Source organism: Falco biarmicus, chromosome 12, assembly GCF_023638135.1.
Source record: "Falco biarmicus isolate bFalBia1 chromosome 12, bFalBia1.pri, whole genome shotgun sequence".
Lineage (NCBI taxonomy): Eukaryota > Metazoa > Chordata > Aves > Falconiformes > Falconidae > Falco > Falco biarmicus.
Genome location: NC_079299.1, coordinates 33017470 through 33036660, shown reverse-complemented (window position 1 = coordinate 33036660; position 19191 = coordinate 33017470). Strand labels below are relative to the sequence as shown.

The window sequence follows — 19191 nt, the reverse complement described above, 5'->3', positions numbered from 1 at the left end:
CGTGAATTATAGATTAGCCTAAATGTATGTTGGAAAACGCTTGAGATGAAGGATAATAGGGCTGTGGCTATTTTTATTTTTTTAATGCTGCAGGCTCTACCAGTGTTGAGAGAGGTCCTTCCAGAAGAGTGTGGGGATAGGCCATCTATTCAGAGTAATGAGTCATCTTACAGCTTGCCATCGATCCCAAACGACGGTGAGGAAATAAAGCCGGCAAAACACGCTCCCTGGCTCGCCGGCGCGGGAGAACAAGGTAACAAGTGGTAAACGGTCTGGCTGTGCGCTCAAAGTTACTGTCCTTCTCTGTATATATGTATTTTCTATCCAAACCCGCAGGGGACTGTATTATAGTGACTGGCAAATTAATGTGTATTTGTAATGAACTTGGAGGGATTTTCCTAAATATATCAGTACCGTTCGTCATACTTGTTACCTCTTAAAATGAGCGATGCCTATTGTGACTGCTTTTTTTCTGCAGGAGCAGAAAAGCAAGCCTTGTGGTAGTTAATAAAAACAGATCTATAGGTGTGCATGTATTTAAAAAAATGCCTACTGTATAGAAATTGTGGGATATATTTGTTGCCTTTTATTATAAAGCCAGACCGCAAACAAATTTTCAAACGTAAAAGGGCTCATGCTGAGCAAGGTGTGCGGTGCCATTTCAGAGCTTAGAAGGTGGACGCATTTGTGAAAACACAGTTAATTTTTTTAGATAAGGAAGTAATATATTAGTCCGGCGTAATAACCGGCGACGGCAACTTGCTCAGTCTGCTCTCAGAGCATCCCTTACATCAAAGTCCGGAAGAGACAGGCAATTAGGTTGCAGTGCTCTTTACACAGCAAATGTAAACAAACTGCTTTAGGCCTCCTAAATTCACACGACTTTTATCCGCGGAGGAGACAGAGACTTTGATTTAAACTAATTTTCCTCAGTCGGTATGATAGATGCTGCTGCTGTCGGGCTGCTGGATGAGATCGCAGAGTTACCGTCGGTTGTTTGTTTCCTAAATCCCATTGGGTCTTAAATTATTTAAGACATTTGGTTAGCTTGTCCTTTGCTCTGGAAGCTACAGAGAGGCAGGGTAGCCTCGCATACGAGGAAAGTTCACAGTAGGCGCCTCTTTTAAGAACGGTAATGGATAGTTTAGATCAATAAACAAGAGATAACAAAAGTGAGAATTAAAGGGAGTAGGGCTTAAAAGCAAACAAACCAGTCTGATCACTGCGACTTTGAAATGTGTTTCATTATGGTGTGTTCACATCCAGAAGTCACAAGCTGGTGTGAAGATGAGAGCAAGGAAGAAAGCACAGTCGAAAAGATTCCTATTACAGGTAAAAGTAATGGCTGCATATTAACCTTGAATCCAGTATTCAACTTTATTACATAATCAAAACGCAGCATTTTAGTGGTTTGGGTCCACTAATAGTGAGTAAATTCAGCTACTACATACTGAGCGCAAAGATTAAACATAAGATCATAAAGTCCATGCTTATGTTAACATAAACCAAGATGGAAAATAACAGTGCCTATTTAATTCCTTGTAATCGTGTTATACATTTAAACCATGTGAATATCCTGTCATTTAGCCTTTCAGGTCCCAGTATCAGTGTTACAAAGGTCAGTCTCCATGGGGAAGATCCAGTAATTATGTGGCAAACTACAGATGTTTCTGATTTGATTCTTTTCTTTTCTCGAGTAATTGAATGTGTATCATTAGAATAAGTGCAGGGAAAAGCCTGGCTAGCTGGGAAGCCGTGCCTTTGCCTCTGTTACAAAAGCTGTCTGATAACACAAAATTTTTAGCAATAAGGTTTTATCAAGACGTGTTCAGATCCTCCCAACAGCAGATGTATAAGGCTCGCCTAGGGTCCCGAGATGTCGCTGCTTTTCGGTCCGGGGGTATCAATAATGCATTAGTATTCAGGGCAGGGCTCTTTGCAATGAGTCTCAATTTTCTTTTGCCTGGTTTTGTAAAGTGGTGGGCTGCTTCCTTATAAATTTTGATGTTTGGCTAAATATTTATTTATGCAGGTGTGTACTCCGATGGAAAGGTGCGAGGGCATCTGCTTATGCAATGCTCACTGTTGCTTTTCTGCTCTTTTACGGCTTCAAAATAGCCTGTCTTTCAGAGAGCAATTCATTTCTCTACAGAGGTTTTCCTCTGCTGCTTTTTGAGCCTCATTTGCAGCTGAAATATAAAAATGTGCTTCTTGTATTCGTGAATTATACTGCAGCAGTAATATTCCTATGTTAGCCCAATAAAACTTAGATATTTCTAGAGTAGAATGCTTTCCATTTTCCTGCTTCTTAAAATGTCCTTCAGTCACAGATGGTAACATATTTTAAAACATGAATTGCATTGATTTTTAGAAGAATTAAAAGCCACTTAAATCTTTTTCATGAAACAAAACACAATTCTCGTTTGAAAATTGATCTAAAATTTTACAAATCCTGGGATTGATTCAATTTTTGTTTGTAATTTAAGAGGATTCAAATTTGAGGATGGAGGTTGAAGTTCCCTAAACTGCAGAGAGTGCCAGCAAGACCAGTGTCAGGAGTGGTGGCTCACTCCAACTAATGCCATCACTGATAGTATTTTGGGGTTGTTTTTTTTTAAGAATACCGGCTCTGGAGTTGAGACTCCTGTCACTGCCAATGCTTTTGGTTTGCTTCTGCCCACCCTGAATTTTGTGACTGGCCAGTAGTGGTTTTAGCTGTGGTTTTGCACATGAATTTGTTGGGGAATTCTCTGCTGCAGTTTTTCATGCTGGAGACCCCGGCGGTCTGTGCAGCTGGCTGCTGTGTCAGGTGTCAGCCGTAAGCCAAGCCACGATGGACATCCCCCTTCCCTCCTTCTCCCATAGCTCTCTTTTTGAATGGGCATGTGAATACGCATGCTTCCTATTTGTAAAAATGCTGAGAAACTCTCCCTAACCTAAACACTGAAACCAGTGACTTCAGTTTAAACTCCGTTCTTTCTGAGTCTGCTGTATTTACTGTTTTGTTGCTGCATGTTTCCAGTAGCCAGCGATCACATTGTCTCTAGGAGTGAGGCTTTTCATATCTCAATTGAAAGCAAAGTTGCTCCTTTCAGATGTGATTCATCTTCAGCCCGTGATCTTCTCTGGGCTCCTTGTTCTCTTCTGGCTCCTCACCCTTCCAGCCTGTCACTTTTTTCCTTTTTGCTTGTCATTATTTGCTGTAGATTGTGGCTCTGGAGCTCTGGAATTGTTCTGTGCCTAAAATAAAGGCAGCACCTCTGCGTGTTGTCTTTTGGGCTCAAATGACTTGTCTGGGCGTTTGGCATTGTGTTTTTAGATGAACTGATATTTGATGTCCGTTCTATATGCAATCGTTTTGCTGCACAACTTTTTCTAAGCTTAAGCGATACAAATTTTGTGGGGTTTTTCAGTATTTGCTGCATTGTTTAAGGGCTTTAAGTTGTCTTGCAACATGGGAAGCCTTGGGGCTTCTGGTTCTGATGGGCTTCATTGTGAGAGCCGGGTGGATGTGCTTCCAAGCAGTCTTCTGTAACAGCACTTTACGAATGCTTCTGCAGTTTTGGTTTATTTTTCCTTTATTTCTGTTACAGAAGAAAAAAAAACCAACCAAAAATTTATTTAAATATTCTGTAAATATTCCAGAGAGATTTGTATTTTTTCTTTAATGCCTGTAGGGGAGGGAAGAGAGAGCTTTGTGGCTTTGGGGAAAGGGCTTCAGAGTGGTGGCTGGCTTAGTGTTGTATGTCCCTTAGAGGCAGCCTGTGGTGGTACCTGAAACTGCTTGTGCGAGGACTGACTTCACCCGGAGCTCTTATAAACAGAGGCTGGGACTGAAACATCTGTGGAGCTGTCCCCCCCGTAGCAGGACACGTGAGCTTTCCAAACATGTAGTCAGCTCGGGGCGCAGGGGCAGTGTAGCTCATAGCATGATGATGGTTTCTTTCCTAAGCTTGTGGAAGGCCATGTTGTGATAATTGACTTTAAAAGGATTATATTTTGTGTATGGTCTCACCCAGAGAGGAGTTAGCTATTAATAACAATCTCATTTTGTACCAGGTTGTATGAGGATAGAGGAAGATAGGTGAACTCATTCTCATTTTCTTCATGGATGCTTTGTTTTTTATCGTGGGAAGACATGTAAAAGGAATTGTTCAGCTTTTTGCTGTTCCTGAGTTCCTGAGGCGAATAATGTGAGATGAAAAAGAAAGGATAAAATCCATTATTTCTTATTTTGCTGGATGACTGTTTAGGCGTCTCATTTATGGGTAGGAAACTGATGATTTTATTGAACGGGCAGTTTTGTTAAATCTCTTAACAAAACCAGATTTTCTCTCTCTCCCCCCCCCCCCCTTCATGTATGTCTTTGATTTAAACAGACTTTAAAGCTATAAAGCATTTGAATAAAAATGCCGTTACCTCTCCACTCATCAGGCTTCACTTTCACAACGTCTTGAATGTCACCTTCCAGCTACTCTCCAGATATAAAATCTCTAATATAGAAATAAGGAGGAAAAACCCTCTTAAGAAGAAAAAGAAAATTAGCCCTTCTTTATATATCATAAGGGAACATAAAAGAGCACAAATCCAATTCTGCTTTCCTTTTTAGGTCACCTTTAATGAGCCAATAATCCTGCCAACACTTTTCCCACGCCCACATGTCCTTCCAGTGAGGTCCTCCTTTGAGCTTGAAGTTAAAAGGTTCCCAAGGTTTCACTTGGAGTGCACTAATAAAGGCATTAATAAGTCTACCCAACTTTTCGCTTCACTTGGTATCAACCCATTCACAACTGCTGTTATGGAAAAAGTTCATCTGTATGTGAGTAATTCCTGCTGCTGTTGTGATCCAACAGAACTACCTTGGGACAGCCTAAGATTGTACTTTTTGCTTAAATTATTTTGGATTGCGTACTCCAGTAGGCGATATTTTATGCTGCTCAACAGTTCCTGAAAGACCTCAGAATCTTTTTTAGTTATGAATTCTGGGTGATAATTCTTCTTTGACCTTTAAACAGAGGCAGCAGCTTCTAGAAATATTCCCAGTGGATGGCTTGCTCCACTGGGATTTCCTAAGTCTTCTGGTCATCCAAGAGTCTGCTTTTGAGAGGATAGCCTCGTATGTTGGTATATTATTGTGATAAGAGTATTTATCTTTTTTTTTTTCATTTAAAGAAAGATGGGAAATATTTGTTGATATTTGACCTACTTTGCTGCAGTGTTAGGTTTTAATTTGGAGATTTTTTTTCCATCTCTTTGCTCTCCAAAGAGCACATCCTTCTATCAGATTTGCAGGTAGCTTTTACCTTCTCTCTGTATGCAAGTGTTTTTGCCTTATCTCAAGGGAAATCAGTGTGTCTCAGAGCCCGTATGCAGCTGGCACTCCCACCTCCTGTCCCAGCGCGGCTGTGTGTGCGCTGGCAGTGGTACGGCAGCTGAAGCCCACCTTTAATCCCACAAGACTCTTTGCAGTTTATCAGCCTGCACAGTAATTAGCGTTAACGGTGGTAGAGGAGCTTGTTCAGATTTAAAGTTGCTCTGGGCAGGAACTATTGCTGGTCTGTTTTGGTACAGGACCTGGCACTATGGCAGCCCAGAGCTACCAGGACTTCTGAATGCAGATGCAATAACTATTGCAGAGGTAACTTAAAGCTACACATCTTGCAGGCTCAGCTGATCCGGATAATATTCCTTTCAAGGCATTGTTGACTTTGAAGTCTAGTGACAGCTGAAATACCCAAGCTGCTAACTATTTTATTGGTGATAAAAAGCACATAGAAAAGCAATGTTCCTCCTGGCATAGACTCTCACTTGCGTACACGAGGAAGATGCAAACATGTGTTTGGGTTGGGTCTGCAAAAGCACTGGGGTCTTTTGCCCTCCAACTACCTCCATTTGCATATGAGATTTATTTTTATTGGAAATAATGGATGATAGCTCTTTATAGCTTTTGCATGGCATACAAAGTGCTTTTGTTCCTCTCCCGGTAGAGCAATACCTACTATACTGCTTCTACAACTTGGTTACACACTTTGTCACTTAGGTCAAAGACTCCAGTTTTGCTCACACTGTATGGGCTACACACGAACACAGTGGTATTTCTCTTTTCCCAGTCTGCATTTTAAAAACCAGCAGCCTTGTGAATTACCTTTCCCATTTCCAGAGTCAAGCACTTGGAAGCTGTTGTAGAAAGACAGTTTGATGTCTGCAATGACTGTGCTGGGACTCCAGCTGTAGTGAAGGGCTTCAGTGCTGGTTTTGATGTTTAAAATGTGGGCTGCTTCCTCTGTGAAGAGAGGTGATACAATTAGCAAGATACAAATGTTGCAAGTACAAGGCCAAGAGCTTGCTTGTCTTTTTATATGCAGGAAATTACATCATATCACTTTTTTAGCTGCTGAGATGTTTGGCTGTAAATTGATAGATGCTGCAACCTAGGCCATAGCGGGAACACATGGAGAAAATGACTTCTTTTCAGTTCTGTGCTGGTGCAGTATCTTTTGGGTTAAAGATTACTTTAACTCTTTGGCAGAACAAAATAATACTGGTTCATTATGCAACAACAGTGTATTTTCCTGGAATTGTTGGCTAATGAAAAAAAATACACCCATTTTATTCAGAACAAAACTGTAAAAGCTGACATGAAAGCTGCTTTGACCCATGCCGGCTGCACAATTAATTAAAAGTTGAAGTGTGGAGTGTTTTTAATTAATAGTGGTATTTCAGATCTTTTGCTAGTTCCGAGTAGAAAGAAGCAGTGCATAGGGGAAAAAGCTGCAAGGAGAGCTTTGTCATCTGGGATGCCCTAGCTCCTGTTCTGCTGCAGTATGGCTCAAATGACTGGATTGAGAACTTCCCATTGCTAAAATCCCAGTTTGAGTTTAAAGACTTGAGTTTTATCAGGCTTGTTCAGTTGTGCCTGTGCAGCGCGGGCTGGCCGTTCAGACTGAGGAGATGCTCCAGGTACCCCGTCTGGACAGCTGCACGCCTGCATGCCCGTGTTGCTTCTGGGGTGTCTCCAGAGCACGAGAGCTGGTGATGTGGCGAGGCCAATGCTTCCAAAACCTGTTTAGGAAGAGAACATCAAGCAAATGGCATCTGTCTTTGTCCTGGTTTCGGCTGGGATTTAACCCCGTGGTTCAGTCATGGTTTAACCCCAGCCGGCAACCCAGCACCACACAGCCGCTTGCTCACTGCCCCCCACCCAGAGGGATGGGAAGGAGGATCGGAAAGGAATGTAAAACTCAAGGGTTGAGATAAGAACAATTTAATAGGTGAAGCAAAAGCTGCGCACGCAAGCAAAGCAAAGCAAGGGATTCATTCCCCACTCCCCATGGGCAGGCAGGTGTTGGGCCATCCCCAGGAAAGCAGGGCTCCAGCACGCATAATGGTAACTTGGGAAGACTAACGCCAAATGTCCCCCCTTTCCTCCTTCTTCCCCCAGTTTATATCCTCAGCATGATGTCATATGGTATGAAATGTCCCTTTGGCTAGCTTGGGTCACTTGTCCTGGCTGTGTCCCCTCCCAGCGTCCTGTGCCCCTCCAGCCCTCTGGCTGGCAGGGCCCAAGGAACTGAAAAGTCCTTGATTTAGTATAAACATCACCCAGCAACAACTAGAAACATCCGTGTCCTATCGACTTTGTTCTCACATCAGAGCCAAAACACAGCACTGTACCAGCTACTAGGAAGAAAATTAACTCTATCCCAGCTGAAACCAGGACACTCTTTTACCCAGCGTAGCAAGAATTTACCAAGGGAGAGGTGCTTTTTAGGAAGCCCTTTTTAGACAGCCGTTGCCAGCAGCACTGCCACAGCCCGTGGCCTTCCTCGCTTCCACTTCTGGTTCTCAGTGCTACTGCTCCCCACTGAACGATTTCTATAGTGCTTGCAATTCTTTTATCCAAGGGTTTCAGCCTGCGCACTGCTGATGTGCTCTAAACCCATCTTTTCTTCTTTTATTTTTTTTTTTCAGTGCATCTTTTCTGGCCAGGGCTATTGTGTTCTGCTGCACGCTCAGGAAAAAATATGTATTTGTGTTCCAGCACAGCAGGCCTCTCACTGTCCCCAGCCTGCGACAGGGAGGGTGCACTTGGCTGTCATAGCACAGCAGGTGAGATGCTTCTTGCAAAACAACAGAAACACATGCACCCCCCAGAATAAAAGTGTCTTTTTGAACTAAGTTGCATTTAACCTTGGACACAACAATCAGTTTTTATGAAGGAAATACACTGATCTGCGTGAGGGTTGTATGGCATGATGCCGTTCTCTTGGGAGCAAAGTGCTTAAGCATTTTCTCTCCTGGCAGCATATTTTTTGCTTCTCTGCCTTGCATGTTGCACCAGTCGCTTGTGCTGTCTCACAGCGGTGAAGCATTGCCATGCACCTACATTGGGCTGGTTTTGTTGTCAGCACTGCACATCTGTAACTGAGACTCTTCCTTTCCGCCAGCGTACAATGCAGACATGTTGAAGGCGCAGGGATTAAGCAGGTGAGTGGGGTAAGAGGAGGTAAGAGCCAGGTGGGTGCTCAGCACGCAAAGCAGCAGTCGCTGCATGCTGACTGCTTACATGTTGTCTGACGCTTGGTGGGTGCCACAGCCCAGGTGAATCCCCATGGCAGGGAGGTGAGCTGGTGGGCTTGGGAGTTCCTAGAAGGATCTCCCATTTCTGTAGGGTGCGTGGGATGTAAGTCAGCACAAAGATGCTCAAGGGGAATGACTGAACTAATTGGCAAGGCAGTCTGGTGTAACTAAGGCAGAAGTGGGGACTGATAGCCCAGCATTGTATTATAATTGTACATAAGGCAAAGCTGGGCTCTGTAGGGTCTTAAAGGGTGAAGAACAAGTACTTTGAGTTACTGCTTGATGTTGCGAAGGAAGGGGAGCCAGTGCAGGCACGGAAGGCTTGAGGGAACGGTCTTTTGAGGCTGGTGTGCATGCAAAAGCCGTAAGGAGAGCTGCACAACAATGGTGGCCCAGCTCAAGTTTTGGTAGAGCTGGCAAAGACCTGGAGTTTGAAGTGCCAGCTGGAGAGGTGCAGCGAGTATGCCAGGATCAAAGACAGGCTCCATGTCACTGCCCTGAGGGACAAGGAGAGCTTTCAACAGCAGCACAGCTACTCGTGCACAGGTAGCAGCACTTCCCTGCAATTCCAGATGTGTTCCTGCTGCAGGGGACCCTGCTGGCAGCCAGCTAGGTGTGGGGTCCCTGCCCAGGGTTGGGGTGCCAGGCTTAGCCTGAAGCACAGGGAAGGCTTTGAGAGGCACACTTCGGATGCAGCCGCTTAACTGATGTGGTGCCACCCGCTCTGGGAGCGCTGCCTGTTGAGGCTGGGAAGGAGGAGAAGCGTTCACTCCATTGACAGGCTGTAACTGGTGGATGTGGCCCTCTGCACACACAGGGCTGGGACGGGAAGCGTGGTTACAGCTGGTGATTTGGGCAGAGACAGCTTGTTCCACGTTCTCCTTCACACGAGGAGCAAGCCCTGGACACACCAGAGCCACCTCAGAGGGCACACGTAACTGGATTTAAATGTTTGCGGGGTCTGTGGCCTGTGGCGTTCTGCTAGCGGGCACAGCTGGCTTTGTGGTGGGCTTCTGGAGGCGGCGGGGTGCCCTCCTGGCGCTGAGCCGCTATCCCAGGCAAGAAGCGAACACATGATCTCGGACACATCGTGTGCTGTAGTTTGAATCCGTGCATGGGGAGCCCTGAAAAATACAGCTGTATTAAGTGCTTTACTGCTAGAGTGAAAAGCAGGGAGTTCTGGCTCGATTAGATTAAATTAGCTTTTGTACTTTCACAAAGTAATGTACAAACAAGCATAAATATTTGTTCCTTTGTGGGCAATGGTTTCTCAGCATGTGCCCATGTCGCTCAGTCGGCAGCTCTGAGCTGCCATCGCTCTTGCATCCAGGACCTCCACCGTCATCTCCACAGGTCTCTGCATGTGTACATCATAGGAAAGGTGGGGATCCGCCCCCCCCCCCCCCCCCTTTTTTTTTCTTTTTTCATTTTTTTTCCCCTCCCATTCTTGATTTCTTTTTTCTCTGTGCCTTCTCTGGAAAGCGGTTGGACTTTGTTCCACAAGCAACGCGCTGCTGCCACTGCAGCAGCTGTGCCTGAGCTCTGCCATCCCCTGTGCCCATCAGACGGCTCATGCCCCCCTCTGTTGAAGTGCCCAAGACTGTGCAGGATTTGTGCCGCCAGAATCCACGCACAGAATGCTGTGAGCCACTGGAGAGGGCTGGCAACATGCATGGCCAGCTAGAAAGTGAAGTGTCCGAGATATACAGAAATACTAAACTGTCCTGAGTTGGAATGAAGCTGGTAACGATAGGGCTTGTTTATAATTTTGGTGTTCTCTCTCTCTCTATTTATATATATATATATATATATGCATGCAAAGTAGCCTTTTAAAGTGGGATTTGTACTTGAGCATCATTTTCTTTGGAAATGAGTACAAAGATGAGCAATTGTACAATTCCAGTGAATGAATTAATTTACCTCATTTTCTTTTTTTTAAGTCAGTCTCTACAGAATGGAAATGAGATTCGCAGAGCTGAGGGGGGGAAAGGAAAGAAAGGAAAGTGTGGATAAAAGATTTTTAAATAGTTGGGTGTTTGGCTGTTCAAGTCATAAAGATCTGTGTTTCCCAAATGCAGCTTTAGTTCAAAAGAACAGTTGAAAATAATGATGTAACAATTAATATCAAGAAAACTGTAACTATCCAAAATAATCTGCATTTAAGGGGAAGGAGAATAAAAATAATTTTGCTTCCTGAATAAAGTAAATGAGAACTCAGGGATAAAAAAAAAATTAGGTATCTATATCCTTTAGGTTTTACTTAGTTGCCATGATGCAATACAGCTCTTAAGAGAATCTCAGTGTTTGTTTTTTCTAAAATGAGGTAAAATGTGCAAAACTTTCAGTATTCACAAGAAATCGTCATTGGATAACTTTGATTTATACTGAGGGAGTCTTGTTTTCAGTGTTTTTAACTAGTTTCCACTTAATCATGAGCAAACACTCTTGAGGCGGATGCCATAACTGTGCAGTGTGTGCTCTTCTCTGGACCTTGTCATCAAACCAAGAGTGTTGCCGTTATGTGCATCTATTTGAAAATAAGAGTGTGTTGCTGCTAGTGACTGCACACTGTTATAAGGTCCAGCCACCATTATTCGAAAGTTTATTTTTCACTTTTTTACTTAACAGGTTGCAATATTGGCAGTAAGAGTTCCAAAGCAAAAGAAAGCCAGGAATCGCATTCAGAAACTAGTTCTTCACTGAATGGAAGAAGTCCTCCCTTCTCAAGGTAAAGTTGTTAAATCCTGTAACATTTGAAATTTTTCTGTAGAATGAGAAATGCTGACAGAAAATGACCAAATCGCTGATTTATTATTATTTTTTTAACTTGATCTAGGGTTAAGGTTCATATTTATGTTTATCTAATAAAACATCTTAAACTTTGGTACACCTTAGAAAATATATGTGCCAAAGCCAAGTATTGTTTTGCAGCTGTTGTTTTCTCATTTTAAGACTCAATTGACATCTCAGTGAACCACAAATTGGCGTGTACAGCTGCTTTCAGTAGGGCTACTCAGGGGCCAGACAATAGGGCTTGTCAGGAGAGGGGCAGACATAAAACATAAAGTCTTCCAGAAATAAAGTGGTGGGTTTCTTCTCCATGTGTCCGAGATGTAAACTAGCTGGAACTGGATAATGCTTTCCATGGGTTTGGGGTTTGTTTTTTTCTTGTTTGATACTGGGGTATTTATAACATGCCTTTCTTTCTTTCATATGGAGTGTTTTTAATTAAATGGCCTTACGTGTACCTAAAGGGCACAGCTTGTTCTTAAAAAAAAAAAAAAAAAAAAAAAAGGAAAAAGTTGGTTTTGTTCTGGTGTTTGTTTATTTTAAACTGCAGCAGTTTCCTTTTGGGTCTCTGAGCAGTTCTGTTGGATGTTCCTTGTGTTCATCTTTGGCATATAACAGTCATCAAACAGCAGCAATCAAATTACTAGTCAAGAAGCAGCAGAAAATAGGATATAACACAGCCATCTCATGAAATACTGGCTGGGCTTTAGATCCTTATCTGCTCTTACTGGAACACCGGCAAGCGGGTGCTGCCACGCAGCCCCTGGGCTGACGACTGCCATCAATAGTACTCAGGGAGGGACTTTAAAGCATTTTGATATATCTTTTACTACTCCTGTTTATATGACGTTGCTATTTTTCTGTAGCTTCTTTATGCTGTTATTGATGAGGTCAGTTCCAATTCTGCAAGTGTTGTTCTGCATTTTGTGTTAAAAATCACAGTATTTCTGTAATTTTTCAAGTGTGGTAAATACAAGCTGTAATACAATATTGATGAACGGCATTCAGTCTTTTGGTTAGGATTAATTCTTATAGTCTTACATTTAAACTTTTTTTTCCACTTTTTTTTCTTTTCAAATTTTCTGAAACTTTGAGAATGATGTTCCAAATCGTACTGTCTAGTGCTGTGAAGCGCAAGGGTGCTCCTATAGATGAATTTTTAAACATTAAAATTTAGTCATTCACTGAAGCCCAGGATAGCAGGAAGAGAAGGATCAGGCCCTGAAGAAGTGGCCTACAGGATCACTGCTAAGCATCAGAGTAAAATTTGTATAATTTAAAATGAGCTGATTTCTTATTTAAAAGAAAAAAACCAACTCTTCAAGCTTTTTCCCCCATTGGATGTTGCACTGCTTGCTAATGATGCGTTTGGCCATTTTCTGCATTTTTCAGATGCTGTTCATCTGGCATGCGTATTTTTTGCTGGTTTTTTTCAGATTCGTATTTGTGATAGATTTTCAAGTAATTCATTCTGCCCTATAATTTCATGTCTTTCAGCGCTGAGAAGCAAGCGCACTTCATGTGCTGGTACACGATGATGCTGCTTTAAAAAGAAAAAAATTAGAAAAAAGAACTCATAAAGGCTTAAAGTTAGTTTTTTCTAAATGAGTCAAAAATAATGCAGCCCTACAGACACAAAGTTTATTAGCAGCCCTTGCTTTTGGATGCTGGGCATCTGCTCGGCAGAGAGGGAGAGCGGCAAAAGTAGTGAGAAAGACGGAGAGCTGGAGAGGGTGGCCGGCTGCTTGTTTGTGGCCAGGACGCGATGCAATTTCTTCGCCGCTCACATTTAAGCGCTCCACTTACTGCAGTCACTTCTGGGGCTTTATTGCTTTTACAAGTGGTCTCGAAACCCACTACTTGAGAATAAACATAACCACGCAGCGCTGCTGTGGTACTTTTTATAAATTCTTCTTTGCGCCGTTTTGTCACTGAGCTGATGAGTGACCTCGCAAAAGACCCTGCTGGACCTAAATAAAAAAAATGGCTTCCTCTGATGTCCTCCAGACAATAATTACGATGTGCCAGTTAAGCCCAAACTACAGCTGAGGGATTTTTACTTTAAAGCAGAGGCTCGGGCGCAAAAATGCATTTATAGCTCTTTGTCTGGCACCTCATTATGTGTGGGCCTGATTCATTAAGTAATTGGTTTGCAGTTGTTTACATGAGTATTAAGGCTTTCTATTCAGCAGCCTTTGAGAGATACATTGTGCAAATGTTGCATGTTATGAATGCTGAATGAGGGGCAGGGGACCGGTGCTATTGGCTAAACACTGCGCTCTGTTGAAAAGCAAGAGAAAGAGATTGGGTGCTGCTTTGCATAGCAATGACTTTCTTAATAAGCTTTACAGATTGATACACACAAGCTATAAAAGATGCAAAGAGATACTCTTAGCACATTTATACATGCTCATTTCACTATTATGGTACTGGAGACGGGAAGAATTGAGGGCTTTCATATTCGGTTTTTCAGTGCATGTCTTCAGTGCATGAGACTTAATAGAATCCGATGTTTATTGTATTATAAATCATGGGGAAGTAGGCAGATCTGCAACAGTTTATTATTAAAGATTCTTTCAATGTAAATCTTTTTCTGCCATTGTATTTCCTACAGCAAAATCATTTTGTGGTTGAGTGGGGATGAAAGGCATAATGTACGAAGGAGTGAGTCTTAATAGGAAGCTGCTCTCTGAGTAAAGACCACTTGTTCCCTTTTGTTCAGCGGTGCATGCCAGAGCTTCCTCTTCTCCTGCAAATATCGTCCTGCTCTACGTTTAGCTATAAAACTACTTTTTCCTGGCTTCGTTTACTTTGCTGAGAGAGTATTTACACACACGGAGATGCAACTTGCGTTTGAAGAGTTAGTGTTTTGCAGCAGAAAGGAGCGCGTTAAATTACACAGTTGCTTGGGGAAAAAGGTACCAGAAGTCAGGACTGAATCTCTCCGCAAGAGCGGGCGGCAGGCGATGTGTGTGGTATTTCGCAGTCCTGTAGCAATGGATGCAGCCAGTGGAGGTCACTATTTTCTGGGTAATTCTGAATTTTCCATGCAAGCAGTTTATTTTACTTGTTTGTGCTGTCTTGTTTCAGAATAATCTGGAGATTAAAGATGCGTTATCAACTGAGAACCAAAGAATAATTTTAATTTGTCAGGACATAAACACGGTGTAAAGTATTTTAAATTTTGATTATATATGTTTTCTGGAAGTAATCCGGTCTGGTCTCTGAAGGCGTTTTTTCAGTCAAAAGTCACTTTTACCAAACACATTTGTAGTGACATGCAAATGAAAATTGGCAAATTATAACTCATCCTCTAATTATTCTCGGGGGCGATGTCTAACACAGGGCCCATCACCTTTGCTCTTGGTGCTGAGGTGGGCTGGCCGTCGGGGGGGCACTCCGGCCCCACGTGTCCCCCATCAGCACCCCCAGCTGACGGGGGGGCAACAGCCCGCTTTGGCCAGAGCTCTGAGGAGAGATTCCAAAGGTTTGGGGCTGGGGAGTGGTCAGGAGATGCATTTAACCAGGAAATCCAAGGGAAAATGGTATAGCATGTTTCCAGACCCCTGAAAGATGCCCCCAGAAACTAGCCCATGTCTGATTGAGTTAGCCTTCTGCCGTACTTTCAGTCGTCAAACCACTTCTGTACAAAGCTGACCGTAAATTCAAGCATGTTTTTCTGATGTTACCGATATTTGTGTGAGCTTTATTTCCTAAATCTTAACATCCAGCTGTTGCAGAAAGAGTAATGGCATAGTGGCGATGCTCTAGGAATATTGGTGGGGAATGGTCTGTGGGGAGAGCCAATGTCTCTCTAAATCTGTTGCCTTTGTACTGCAGAGGAAATAGTTTATTTTTGCAGTGATGCCCTAAGCAGTTCCAAGACAGTTTCCGCGCAGCGCTGCGATGCAGTCTTTGTGTTAACAGTTTCTCTAGGCAGGAACGTTTTCTTTTTCTTCAGCATGCTGTATCTAAACAGAGAATGGTCTTCAATGTAGCTCGGTATTGATCTTGGTATCTTAAAATAAAGGTCATCCTATTAGCACTGTGATTACTTAAATTCAATGTTATTACTCCAGTTCTGGAGTGATGAATGGATTTTGTAGGCTGTACTCACTTTTCAGGGCGGGGAATACTTCAGTGATGCCCAATTTCTAGTAAACGACCAGCAGCAAAAGATAGAGCCGTCAGGCTTCTGCAGGAGCTGGCAGGAGAGTGTGTGATCGCGGGGGATGCTCAGCCGAGACTGTCACGTTGCAGGCACTGCCACTAAGCTGTCTGGCTCGCTTACTGCCGAGAGGCTTTTAGATGTTTTCGAAAAATGCTTTTCAAGATGGATCTGCCACCCCGCATCCTCACGTATTGCCGGGAAGAAGCCTCCTCTCTCCTTTTGCTGAGGGTTAACAAGCAGCACCCTGTGCAAAAGGAACGCTGGGTTTGTTGTCCGTGGTGTGCTGCCGCAGCGGTGCATGTGCAGGCGGAGGCACGCAGGCTTCGAGCCTCTGACGGGATTAGCCAGAGTATCAGTGTTCCCAAGGCTGATGCACTCTGCATTTTGTTTGTTTTTCTGATAAAACCTGGCATTTGGGTCCTGTTTTTTTTCTCTTGGTGCTTCAGTGGTTTTTGGTTGGGGGTTTTTGGTGTTTTTTCCCCCTTGATGTTTGGGTAGCTTTCTTTGTGTCTCTTTCTTTTCTTCCCCCCACGCCCCACCCCCCCACCCCCCGGTATTTGGGTGTCTTTTTTCACTTGACTCTAAAACGTAGAGGTTCAACAGGTGCTTTAGCAAAAAGCTCAGGCTCAAGTAAACGCTTTCTGCTGTTTTTCAGTGAGCCGCCTCTATTAACTTGGCTCTTGTTGGTCTGGTATTTTCCTCTTAGTATTAATTTTCTTTATGGAAGGAAAAATATTTTCTTGGAGCTTTTTAATTTCTTATTGTTGTGCAGACATTTTCAATACAAAAAGGCCGTTTCACCGGAGTAAAGGAGAGATTAAAAGGCCCTTTGAAGTTAAACTGGTTTGGGTTTTTTCTTTGTTAGAGCCTGGGTTCAGTTTGGAATTATTTTAGGGAAGAAGCAAATGTGTAAATGGATATTGATGGGTCACGATGGGGGATTAGTCAAGGCAGTGAAACCGGCCTTTTACTTCATTTATGCTCCTAAAATTTCTCAGTGGAGGTCTGTTTGGTTATTGTATTGTGTGCTCAGTATATACCAGATGATAACTTTGGTGATTGAGTTTTCTGATTTCTGAATACAAATGTTTTGTAGTGTAGAGGTCTTCTTGCAGTTTATCAGCCTTGAGTAACACTTTAGACATAATCAGGAATTCTATTCCCTGTGACAAAGCTATCTTGCAGCATTTTCCAGGCTTGGTTTGGCGGAGCTGTGATTTCCAGTCTGGCCTTTCTGATGCCCCAGTTCCGTTTCCCGTATGGCGCCGGACATGTCTCTGTGGCAGCAGTGCTCATGTCAGGCCTTCGCTGACACCCGTTCCCCACCTCTCTCCACGCACTGCTGTGTCACACCAGTGCCCAGCTCTCGGCGTGCAGCACTGCGGCTCCATGCTCTTCTGCTGCAAATCCCATTCCACGCGTAGTAGGTTAGCCCCAGGAGGACGAGCCCCAGCAGCTGGATGGGTTGGGGTGGAGGATGACCATCTGTCTTCACCCTTGTCCCGTCAGCATTGACCTTTACCTTTGTGGGAAGCTGGGGCTGAAGAGGGAAGGTCTCTAGAACTTCCTACAGCCATAGTGGTCGCCATCCCCTGCACCTTCTCCATCAGACCACCAGCCTTCAGCCGGAGCTGGAGCACCCTGCCATGCTTCCAGCTGTGCCAGAGGACCACGGAGGCTGGGGCAGTCCTTGCCCCACTGAACCACTTGAAGATAAAATGGTTCTCGTGCGGTCTGCCATGGAATCACCTCCCAATGTGTGCAGCTCAGCGACAAGTGGCTTCTCGCTCTACACCCTGGGGAAAAATGATGCAGCCGCCGGAGTTGCAGCCTCTCGAGCACATTTATATGGGCTAAGCCTGGGGTACGTGGAGCACCTCCTGATAACTGCTGAGGGTCATGAAACCTCACCAAAAGGGAGCAGGAGTTAAGGGCGATCGGTGTATTGCAGGACTCAGCCCAGAGGCTCTGACCTAAAATACTTGCTGGGGATACCGTCCAGTGAACGGATTTGAACAAGAAGTTGAAGCGTAATGCCACATGGGGTTTTACTCCAAATGAAACGGAAAAGCATTTGGATGGCATGCTAACAAAACGTCAGATAAACACTTGAAGGCTAAAAATTTAAGGTTTCGTATTTAAATAATAAGTTAATAACTTGTTGCTAGTACTTGAGCCTTGGTTCGGTGGCTTGGTTGAACTTTGGCTGTGTTTAATAACCTATTTCTGGGAATTTCTGTACATCTGCAAAGAGGGAAGGAAGGCTGCATGCTAATGGCAGTCACAGCTTGTAGAAAAAGAATGTGATTTAAACAGCGTGAGCTTTTTTCTTATCTAAAAGGAAAAGTTTCTGTAACATAGGTCACTGTAATGCAATGAAGATTCTCCCTGCTTTAAGTTTAGCTTTCCAGTTGCAATTCCAAATTCTTACTGAATACAGTGGTACAAGACATACAGTGAATCATCTCTGCTTTTTTTTTTATCTCCTTCACAAATGCCTCCACAATAGCAATTAGAACACTAGAATTATTCCCACTTTAAGCAATTATGTATTAGCTGCCATCTCTTTAAACGAAATGCACCAAATTTTTACGAAATTTTTGACAGCTGATCGAGTCCTGCTCTGACTGTGGCCACAGCTTCAAATTGCAGCTTGACACTTGCTTATATTTTACCAGTTTGCAGAGTAATGTCACAAATACCTCCTATTTGATCTTCCTTATTAAAATAAGCTGAAGCTTTATTTCTAGAGCTTATTGCAGGATTGTTAATATAACAGTTAATTCTCCTACATCATCGCCCCTATGTGATTATTTCACAGCACCAACACAATACACACGCTACACACAAAAGATCAAAATGATTCCAGCTTGTTTGAGAGATTCAAAAGGGCCTGTGATGCTCTAGACACAAGAGCAGTCATTTTACAGAACAGAATTGCAACCGCATATACATCAAGGTAGATCAAAGGCAGCTGGGAGATTGCACATTTACATGGGGATGAGGGTGATGCTATGGGAACCCAGAAGCTGGGCTGGAGGAGTACCCAGGCAGGAAGGGCATAAGGAAGTTCAGCGAGCATCAGTGGGGGGTGCTTTTATTTTTGTTTGGATTTTTTCTTTACTTACTTTGCATTATCTGAAAGGCTGCAAAAGAGAGACAGAGCTCTGATCCTTTATACCCTTAATTCACTACTGGTGTAAATCGGTGCCGTTACCAAGGCATGACTCCAGTTCATGCTGTCTGAACATCTGTACCAGTGTCCCTGCTGCATGTTAATTTCTTGACCTTTTAAAAGATACAAGAGTGAAGAAAGCCTTGGCAAAAAAGAGTAGTTACAGAAGTTACTGATATTTTTTAAACCACATCACAGGTTTTTATTTTAAAAAAACCAATCTACATTCTATTAATTTTGTGACATTGTGCTGATTATTTCTTTCTCTTTTTTACAGCATTGAAATGAGGAAGGGAACGGCAACGGCTATAAGATCCAAAGGTAAGAAACAAATGTTATGCTACTTAAAATCAATGTCTTACTAAGTGTAATTTATATTGTGAAAAACGTCCAGGAACAATATGATTGAACTGTGTAAAATATGGGCATAAGGAGACAGGAAAGCATGGAATTTCCCTGGCTCAACGCAGAAGCC

General features: G+C 43.2%; 1 protein-coding gene across 11 annotated transcripts in view; it reads left to right on the top strand.

Moving 5' to 3' along the window:
- The window catches only part of KIZ (kizuna centrosomal protein), a 51116-nt gene that overhangs the window by 30004 nt on the left and 1921 nt on the right, over positions 1–19191 (top strand). For 6 of the 11 annotated variants that reach the window (XM_056357848.1, XM_056357847.1, XM_056357851.1 and 3 more), the window contains 4 exons: positions 94–253; positions 1267–1332; positions 11209–11308; positions 18994–19037. In XM_056357848.1, the coding sequence (XP_056213823.1) occupies positions 94–253; positions 1267–1332; positions 11209–11308; positions 18994–19037 (370 nt within the window). Of the gene's footprint in view, positions 1–93; positions 254–1266; positions 1333–2032; positions 8488–10062; positions 10324–11208; positions 11309–16726; positions 17671–18993; positions 19038–19191 lie in introns of those variants that run through there. The other 5 variants (XR_008825067.1, XR_008825065.1, XR_008825064.1 and 2 more) reach the window with 5 other exon arrangements.